The sequence below is a fragment of the Crocodylus porosus genome, unplaced genomic scaffold (assembly GCF_001723895.1).
Source record: "Crocodylus porosus isolate Cpor-Errol unplaced genomic scaffold, CroPor_comp1, whole genome shotgun sequence".
Lineage (NCBI taxonomy): Eukaryota > Metazoa > Chordata > Crocodylia > Crocodylidae > Crocodylus > Crocodylus porosus.
The window spans coordinates 104,862,624-104,872,877 of NW_017728947.1; the positions used below are offsets into that span (position 1 = coordinate 104,862,624).

At 43.3% G+C, this 10,254-nt stretch overlaps 1 protein-coding gene across 1 annotated transcript in view; it reads right to left on the reverse strand.

Annotated features, from left to right (window-relative positions):
* The window catches only part of MTHFD1 (methylenetetrahydrofolate dehydrogenase, cyclohydrolase and formyltetrahydrofolate synthetase 1), a 70,689-nt gene that overhangs the window by 16,031 nt on the left and 44,404 nt on the right, over positions 1-10,254 (reverse strand). The window contains 7 exon segments of the mRNA XM_019550839.1: positions 302-402; positions 1,801-1,842; positions 3,479-3,618; positions 3,737-3,848; positions 5,132-5,200; positions 7,414-7,554; positions 8,282-8,358. Of these exon segments, the coding sequence (XP_019406384.1) occupies positions 302-402; positions 1,801-1,842; positions 3,479-3,618; positions 3,737-3,848; positions 5,132-5,200; positions 7,414-7,554; positions 8,282-8,358 (682 nt within the window).

Genomic DNA, 10,254 nt, shown 5'->3' on the forward strand with positions numbered 1-10,254 from the left:
GGTACTGTAGGCATATTCCATTCAGAAGCATCTGGCTAAAGAGGATGAAAATAAGAGATCAATAGTCAATGAACCTGCTTTAAAATCAAGGTCAAAAGGCAGTTGAGAAAAGAATTTACATGAATGAACAAGGAGCTTTTCCTATTTATCAGTCACCTTGGAACAATGCAAGATGCTCTTTTGTAGCAATGTACATCTCAAGAGCGCTAATAAGAGAAGGTCCAGATAACAGGGGGACAGTGTATTGCAGCATGCAAGCACTGCACACTTACGGCATGGCTCCAAAGCCCAGCCCACTTACTTGAAAACATTGACAGCCACGACTACCGGAATGCCAAAAATACGGGCGTTTTGGATTTGCTTGCTTAGGTTACTACAACCATTTGCCAAGAGCTGGAGATTCTGCAAAGAAAGCAATGAGAAAGGATACATACTGTAGGGAGCAGCGACATGTCTACTAGCAATCCACTACAGGAACGACAGATGGAAATAACCATGATAAGAGTATCACAACAGAAACAGCCATCAAGGCACTATAGTTTCTTTACAAGCATTATCTACTTGTTGAATGAAAGGTAAGTTACCTCATGGAAGAAGAATACTTGCATCTCTAAATCAGTGCTGGTTTCAAGTGCCAACCCAAGGTGCAAGGCATCAAAGCATTATAAAGCTTTGTGCTTGTTTTCAGTTCACTCCCCAAAATAAGCTGAGATCCAAGAGCAGCAACTCCCTCAAGTAAATGCCTCATGTTGCCCCATAGGCAGACAAGGCTCTTTAGATAAATCTGATATCTTTTATTAGACCAACTTAAATAGTTTGAAAATTTTTTTTAGCAAGCTTTTGAGTTTAAAAACCCTTTGTCAGGCTAAAGAAGACTCTGCAATTGTCACCAACCTTAGCCTGATGAAGGTTTTTTTAAACCCAAAAGCTTGCTAACAATTATTTTTCAACTATTTAAGTTCTTCTAATAAAAGATAACAGATTCACCCAAAGAACCTTGTCTGCCTACATCCTTAGACCAACATGGCTACAACCTATACCCCTGTAACATGGATCATATTTCCCCATGACATACTCTTTGGAAGTACTGATCACCGTTAATCCTGAATTTTGTGGCACTTGTTTGAAGTTGATGGTGACCGCTTTGGATTTATACACATTTGTATTTTGCAAACTCATGGATGAGCAGCAAGGGATGCTGGACACTATCCATCACAACCCACAAAGGAAATCACAGAAAATTCGCACAGGCACAGAAGCCAGCTCCAATAATACTAGAAAGTCATGATAATTACCTAAATGTACAAATGCATGCCTGGCAAGAGAGTAGTTAAAGTCACAGCTCTAACTTATTTTCCTCCTACTCTTGTGAATAAATAATTCACAATGCTAACAAACATTTGTGAAAGGAGTAATTAGAGAGATGCATTGAATGTTTTAAGGGACAGTATTTCAATAAGGTAATTACTCCCTAAGCAGCCACAGTACAGAGTGGGTCATAGGCAGCGGAGCAGATATTACCACAAACAAGTAAGTGTGCATGCAGACAATTACATAAGCAAAGGAGAAACCAAAGGCTCTGAATACAGAGTGGGTCAATGATGATGACCGCTAGGAAGTATGGAGCCAATGTGTCATTATGAAAATGAAATATTACAGCTAATGTTTGGAAGCTCTTCTCTGGCAGCTGAAGAAATTATGCTCAACAAGCTAATGAGGATGCACCACATGACAATGTCCTGCAACATAAACAGCTGGTTAGGTGGTGATAACAACAGGCTAAGTAACAATAAGGGCTACCTCTTCAGTGTACTCCTTTGGTAAAGGCACTCCAGCACTGACCTAAAAAAAAGAAAGACTCTTTTAGGATAGCAAGTCACATGGGGGCATGCAGTATTTCAGTTTTAGAGCTGGACTCTATTCTGGAGATCGTCTTCAAAAAAAGAAATGAAGAGCAATTGTTACAGACACAAGGACAGATCACAGACAATGGAAATATCCCAGCAGAGAGAGATTTCATTAAAATGATAAATAAGTGCTCTATACATCTGTAATGCACTACATAATGTGTCCCTGGTGGCTGCCAACTACTTTAATACCTTTTAGAACTGAAGGGCTCAACATCAAATTGTACATGCTTCAGATGGTCAAGAAAGCAGCCAGAAGAATAGAGAAGAACTTAATATGAGGACATGGGGCTCTAGGGTCCAGGCATTATAAATTATAGCAAACTCACATTTTGGTAACAGCCATTTTAGCATCTCAGACCTGGGAAGACTGAGGGGCAGGGTGGGAAGGAAAAAAAACCCAGAACAAAGGATGAAAAGGGGTGTTACTGCTGTAGGATGGAGAGGTGAGGGCCAGGGGGTAGGGGACACGACTATGATGACAATATGGGGCAGAGGACCAGGAGAAGTAGAAGGGAAAAAAGGACCAAACCAAGCAAGGGGCTGTCATTTGCAAAATTCTGGATTTACTCCCAGTGCAAGTGGCAGTTTACAGTTCCAAAGAGACATCTGCATCGAGAGATCTCTGGAGTAGAGACTGTGTATTCACAGCACATGGAAAAACATTCAACATATCATTGGGCAGTGTTGATAAAAATTGTATGGGCAAACCATATAATGTAACAGGCCTAAGGACACCAGAGAGAACCAAAGCGTCCACAGTTCTTCACCAAGGACGGCAGGAAGCAGGGCTGGGAGGGACCCCATGAGGGCACCTAGTGCATCTGCCTGCTCGGTTTACAGAATGGCAAAGAAAAGTCTGATGAAAGGTCCCTTTCATTACTATGTGCCAGGTATCTCAGAGGGTCCTAACTGTTTAAGCAGCCTTTCTATTCAGGATCCTGGCAGGCAGCTGTGCTCTACTGGACCAGTAAGTGCTTGACAAAAAGGAAGCACGTGAGAGTGGGAAATAAATATATTAGGATGAACATGCCTACTGAGACAGACCCCTGGCTCTGCTCAAGTGGAGTTTTGCCATTGTCTTCAGTGGGGTCAAGGTGGATTTCAGAGGTGGGAAGTGGATTTCATTTTAACTTTCTACCTCTAGACCTCACTACACAAGAAAGTTACAGTGACATAAACCAGGGGGCATATTTTGCAGGAAACTGAATACACAACATTAATTCCTCAGTTAGGGAATTGACTTTGAAGTAAGCTGCCTCACACCAAAAGCATCTACACAGGGAGTTTCATAGTTAGTAGGGTCAGAAGGGACCTGAACAGATCATCAAGTCTGACCCCCTGCCATGCCAGGAAAGAGTACTGGGGTCAAACAACCCTGGCAAGGTGTAAATCCAGCCTCCCTTTAAAACCCCCCAGTCAATGGGTAGCAGTTAAGGGGTGAATGTACTCGGCACGAACTTCACTGTTCTGTATAGACAAGCTCCTACTTCTATGCTGGACTTCGAAGTGATTTGCCTGTAACAACTGCATCGTTCCCTGGCCTACACACAGCCCAGGGCGGTACTTACAGTGGGCCCTCCTCCATGCATTTTCAGAGCTCGCACTGTGGCAACCAATACAACCACGTGAGGCTGGAGACCAGAATAGCGGCATTTAATATTAAAAAACTTCTCCATGCCGATGTCTGCTCCGAATCCTGCTTCTGTTACTGTAGTGTAGACAAAATGAAGGGAAGCTCATTAAAGCACTGAGCCAAGAAGCTGGTGCTCTCCCTGTGAATGGAAGTCTCTTTTCCAAGAAGAGAGACAGCAAAGTTATAAACTTACCGACAAAGCCTTCCTGACCCACAAGCTTCAGGGCAATTTTATCTGCCAGCACTGATGAGTTGCCATGCGCAATGTTAGCAAAAGGCCCAGCATGAACAAACACCGGAGTCCCCTGAAAGAGAGTGAACAAGGGGGGGGGAAACAGGGGGAATTCAACATCTTCCAGAGTGATCTTAAACTTAAGTACTGCATTAGAGGATGAGAGCCAGCTCAGAGTAGAGACCAGCTGTTAAAGCCTTCTGATCAAAGGATCATTGTCAGTATTAAGAATGCAAGGCAAATAGCATTATAATAATCTGAAGAAGTGGCGATATTAATCCTCACAGGGAAGAGATGGCTAAATCATAGCAATGCTTCACACTCGTAGGGCAGCCATTTCCATCTGAGGCTCTCAGACAATTCCACAACCTTTATATCCTCCCACTATTAGAGACAGCAACACAGAGACATTGTGAGGAAAGGTGCTGTCCTTTAGTCAGTTGATGGTGTCACTCCAAGTGGAACCCTTAAATTTATTTTTTTTGTTTGCTTTTTGCTTTGCAGAGAATCTGTCAGCATCCTTGGCTGGGAACATGTGTGTACTGAGAGGTGGGAGTGAGGGGGAGAAAGGAGGGGACTGATGAGGGAATGATATATTCTGAGCAATGTTCAGAAGCCCTGATGACCGGTGCTTTCAAGGGAATCCTCCTTGCCCAGACGTTCAGCTACTTACTTAAAATTGGAAACTGTTGGCAGGGGATAGCATGAAAAAACACTAGTGGGTGGGCAAGACAAAAGGAAATATCTGCATCACACTATGCTCCACTTACTGATGTAAAGAGCTAGCTTCTCCTACCTGCTTCCTTCCCTGCACCAGCTGAAAAGGAAGGGAGTTGTAGGGCACTATGCTCCCCAGAGGCTGGGAGAGAAGGGAGCTCCCCCTTCCCTAGCCCTCCCCTCCTGCCTGCACCTTAGCTGCACTGTGACAGCTAGGAGGGATTCAGATTGGACAGGGGGTCTTGGGTCCCTCATCTGCCCCCTCCCTCCCAAACTGCAGTTGGGGTTAGCAACATGCTGCTGAAGGAGCTGGTGCTGACGGAGGGTAGGACAAAAGAAGAGAACTCCTCCAGTGAGCAGAAACTGGGGAGAAAGTAAATCCTACTCTGCCACTGGTGTGGGAGTTACCTCCTGTAACTGTGCAGCATACAGGGGATAGCCAACCTGTCACTGTACCAAGGCGGGGGGGAGTGGTGGGGAAACCCTGTAGAAATAACACCCCCCTAAAAATTATGCATTTTGCATCCTGTAAGAACAGGCAGACCCGCTGATCCATTTCAGCAACCATAATGTGAGCTCCAAAAACCAAACCTGGGAAAAACTGGCTAGCCTGGAAAACAAAAAGTAGTCAGTACTCACCTCCAATGTCTGCATGAGGTTTGGTTTAATTGCATCTTTCATTAACACTGTCAGAGCCCCAGTCACGCCCTAAGGGAAGAAAAGAGAACAGTTCACTCCCAAGATCTGGCGAGTGCATGACTATAACTTGGAATTGCCTCACCAATGCCCAGGGACTTTGCCGCAGCGATCTTTCAAATAACAAGAGTGAACAGCCCTCAGTGTTGTATACACCAAATTCAAGAACAAGACAGAATCTTATATTTTCTCACATATAACATATCCCACTCTCTCCAAAACTGAGGTGTGTGTTTTAAGCGGAGAAGCTGTTTTCTCTGCTGGAAAAGCAGCACTCCTGGAGACACAGTGTGCCATGCAGCTGCTCAGACAGCTGCCATTTACATCTGCTCGGCAAACTGAAGGGGATGGAGTCTTGTTCAATCCTCTCATAGTGTAGTTATTGGCTGAGCACTGTAGCTTGTGCTCAGGTGAGCTACTGATAGTATCTTAATGAGGCTTGTGATGTGGAAGCAACATTTTATTTACAGGAACTTTTATAATGAACCACCTACAGGAAAAAGACTAACAAACAGTCTTGCTACCACATTTGCAAGGGTCTGGAGTCTAACCCTGCATGGCAGTCTAAGTCCTCCAGGGAATACAAAGTGTCCAGGAAGAGGGACAATGCAGGAGACAGTCTGCCACACCAGGAAGTTCTTGATGTTACATGTCTAGGACAGTCTATGTTCCCAGGAGAACTTACTGCATCACATAGATGGCCGTGGAAAAATTATTTTCCTATATTCTGTCTTTGAAAAACAAGGAGTGTGTTTTATTTGGAGGTATCTTGTATGCGAGAAAATGATGTCCAGGGTGAAATCACCTAGCAACACACACAAAAACGGATTCAACATTTTGTACCTGTTTAACAACCCTACTGTACAGTCAGGCAGGAATGGGTGCTCCATGCTCTGGTCATGAAACAGGCTGGTGGTAGTCATTTCAGAAAAAACAGGCTACCCATGAACAAAGGATGTACTGTGTTAGCACCCCCATTTTCTCTCTTAATTGCACCATTTATTTCCTTTCACTTAGTGTTTAATTCTATTTTAAGAATTTGAAAAAAAAAAAACCGTAATGTCTTCAGCAGGTTTGTCTTCCTTCCATTTCTGTATCCAGATTTCTGGATGTTTGGTCTAAAAACTCATCCTATACCTCCCGCACACCAGCCAGGTCTCTTGCTGAAACAACTCCTTGGAGCAGAGCTCTGTGTTTATGAGCAGTGCCAGATCCAGTTCAGGGGAGGAAGAGAAGTCTTCAGCGTATTCTCAGAACAGGTTCAGCATGGCAAGCTATAACCTTTCTCATGCATCTCCAACCACCTGCCTCAGTACAGATCCTTGCAAAAGGAGGTGCAGTGACTCCATCCTCATACTCTATGTTGAGCACACAAACTAGGATATCAGTGAATGCCACAAGTTACTGAGTGACACCAGCCCAAGAGGAACAGAACTGAGACCACAACAGAAGGTTTACAACTACACTGCGACCACCCTGGTTGAATAACTAGTCCAAGCCTCATTATCAGTCCCCTGAAACACCCAGTCCTTTTCAAAGAAGCTATTTTAAATCTACCCTAGATTGCAATACTCAACTGCAAGCGATCATTTGGGGGGTGGGGGGGAGTGACATATACTGTTTCATTTAATTGGAGTTTCAATCTTACTCCAGGAAGACTTAGATAGCATTTAATGGATCAATTTTAATTTCAACATCTTCAGCAGAAAATAATGAAAACCTGCAAAGTATTATTTATATCTGTGACATTTTAGTGTTATGAACTTCAAGAGAACCTTACGGTTCTAATTATTCCTCCAACCTTTCCAAATCCTTTGTAAGCTATAAGTAAGCTGCAACCATTCAAGTCTCTGGACATTTTTTTCCAGGTTTGTTGGGCTTTCTCTATCCTTTTCATTGTCTGTACCATGTCTGAAGGGTTTGAATTTGTTAAAGCAAGGCCCCATTGCAGTCAGCTAGAGTTCTGCCTGGGATGGGGAGACTGCAAATGCCAAATCTATGGTAAGACCCAAATAGCAAACAGAACTGCTCAGACAACAAAAAGAACATTTTTGCCAGGAAGAAATTTCAGCCTTGATAAAGCCAAACTTCAATTGATTTCAATGGGGTCAGGATTTCATCCTTAATTTGTAACATCCTACAATTCCCAATTCCTTCTATGTGGAATCATCTTCATATTATTTTACGTGAGAGGCCTGTATGTAGCAATTAAACTGCAGTCTTACGAGATCATCCGTAGTAACCGGCTCTCCTGTCTTGCTAGAGGCTACCACCATTCTGCCCAGTCGTCTTCTCATATCCTCTAACCCATCAGTGAGCGCTAAGACTGCCATGATTTCACTTGCCACTGTGATGTCAAACTGGGCCTGGAAAAGACCAGCACAAAAGTGAAGAATAAAGAGAACCCATCAGGGTTCCTAACAGAAGTTTTACCTGCACTTAATTCTTGGAAGTAACCTTTCATTATCCGAAAAGAAACAAGTCTCTAATGCTACAAAGCAGAGTACTTTTCACTTAAAACTCAGTGTGGAATTAGGATTCTTTTTTTGCAATATAACAAAAAAAATGTATTTATTCTGTTGGCATGGCAAGAAATCATATTTCTCCAAGCACATAAATCATTTACCATCAGAAGAAATAAAGTATAAGGTTTAATGCCACTAAAAAACTGTATTTTAAACTTAACGATTGATCTATTACTGAATGCTGCAGTGTGTAAGAAAAATTGAGTAGTTCTATAAGCAGCAAGAGTCTGGAGCTGCTCTAAAGGATTACTGCTGTGTTTAATGAACATATACCCACATGGTTTGTTACCATGATACTTATCATCCCAGACTTCCATTAAACCAAACATTATGGGAAGAATATTTTGGGGGACCACATGTGGTTGAGTGGGGGTGAACTGTAACTGTGCCCTGTGTTGTACATCTTCTTACTTTTGTTTTCATAGGCTGGAGGCAGAAGGCACATTTGTTACACCTTTAGAAAGGAAGTGCTTGGAGAGGTAAAAACATACAATTTTTATTTAGGGACCAGTTTTCTCTCGCATGCTTTTTGAAGGACTAAATACCCTGAGGGGCAAGAAGCTCTTACTGTTCGTGAGAAGCCTTTCTCTGTTGGAGACTGGCCGATAGTGATTGACCTCAGGAACCTGTCATTTGTATCCAGCACTACAAGAAAGCAAAGTCATAATGCAAAGCTTCCAATTATATGCATTAATGATATGGCCATGATCTTCCCATGAATGCTGACTAGGACAGTACCGTTCAACCTCTGGCCCGGGAGGCTCCTCACAGGTCTGGAAATTTGGCCTCTAAGCCCCAGCAGTTAACGCTGCCACTGCTTCCCCACCATCAAATTTCTGACCCTGCAGGGAGCCCTGCCGACTGAATAAGAGTCTCGAGTGATGGATCACTTTGGACAGCTATACACGTGATGAAGCTCTGCCCCAATGTATGCTAATTAGAACACGCTGGCGCACACTCAATTAATTGAATACACATGACGCTGTGGATGCTTTAATTAGAGTGGCTCTCAGAGCTGCTCCAATTAAAGTGCCCCCCATAGCACATGTACAGATGTTGCCTGTATCCAGATCTGGTGCATGAGGCTAGGCCAGCACATGGGGTTGCAAACCAATTCTGTGTGGCAACCCCGTGTTTGATCCAGCCCACAGACTGACCCCTGCCCACACGATCCAGCTGCGAACCATCACTCTTTCAGCATGTGGGCTGTAAGGTTGGGCACCGCTGGACTAGAACAGTACAGAGAGCTGCGGTAGTAGTGAGAAGTGCCACTACAAATTTGGAAAGCTAATGCTGTAATCCAGAGGCCTTGAAACTGTACCAATTGCTACTAGTTCTCAAGTGTATTATCTAAGAGCCTATAGGTTGCAGACCATATCAAGCCATGTTGTACAAACAGAGAGAGTTCCTGTTCTGCAAAGCTCACAATTTGAGCACAAAACAAAAAAGATGGAAATAATCTCATTACTCCTGTATTAGAGGTATGAAATTGGAGCAGAGAGAGATTAAGTAACTTTCTCAAGGACTCAGTGTCATACCTAGGAATTAAAAAGTTATGTCCCAGTCCCATACCTTAACCACAAGTGTGGTCCTTCTTTCCAAAAGGTGACTAGATACCATCAACCCCATTGCTCTCTGATTACCCTCAGACAGTAGCAGCAAGATATTGGAAAATGTTAAATCAGTAGGTGAGAGAAATGAGGGACAACAGATTTGCATGATGAAATGCTCAGACACAACTACGTTAGTGTGGGACAGTATTTTCCCCCTCAGTGTCATAATTCATAAGGAATTAGGCATATGAAATATTCAGGCCTGGCTACAGACCTGGTATCTCCAGCCAACTGAATGCAAGTTAAAATATTCCATAGCTTTGCCCATTTGATAAAATAATTTAGTCCAATAATGGGAGGGGAGCCAGATGTTTGAGGATACATTTCATATTACATTTCCAATGAGATAGATGTTCCCTGGATGCAAAGCAAACCAGACAAATCAATCCAACATTTCTCATTTTTTGCTTTGCTTTTTCTAGCAAAATATTAACTAAACCCAGCCAGCTCCACAGGTCAGATGGATCTTCCCCCCCAACCAATGCTGGAACAAGAAACAAAGAATATGCTTGTTAAGCTGTACTGTGTTTGCAGAGTACACGGGTGCTATTACCGGCAGAGTATCTTATTTGAATTTAGAGAATCACTCTAATCAAAAATCACTAGCCATTAGGAATGAAGGAAACTGACTCAGGACAGGTTTAAAAAATTCACTACTAAATGAATAAAATCCAGTGGTCACGAGTGATTAAAAAAGTATTCTAATATAATAAAAGCCATGGCACTTCCGACTATGTGTCTGTCTATCCGTAATGCTCTGAGCCAACTGCACGTCCGTGCCCAGAGACTTACTGACAGACAGATGGATGGAGGCAGTGGGCGCTAGGGTGTGCTCTGCCACACGGGGGGAAGGGAAGGGGAGGGGAGGGGAGGGTGGCCTGTCGCCCTGCAGAGGGGGCATTGTGTGGGGCTGTAGCACATGGTGGGG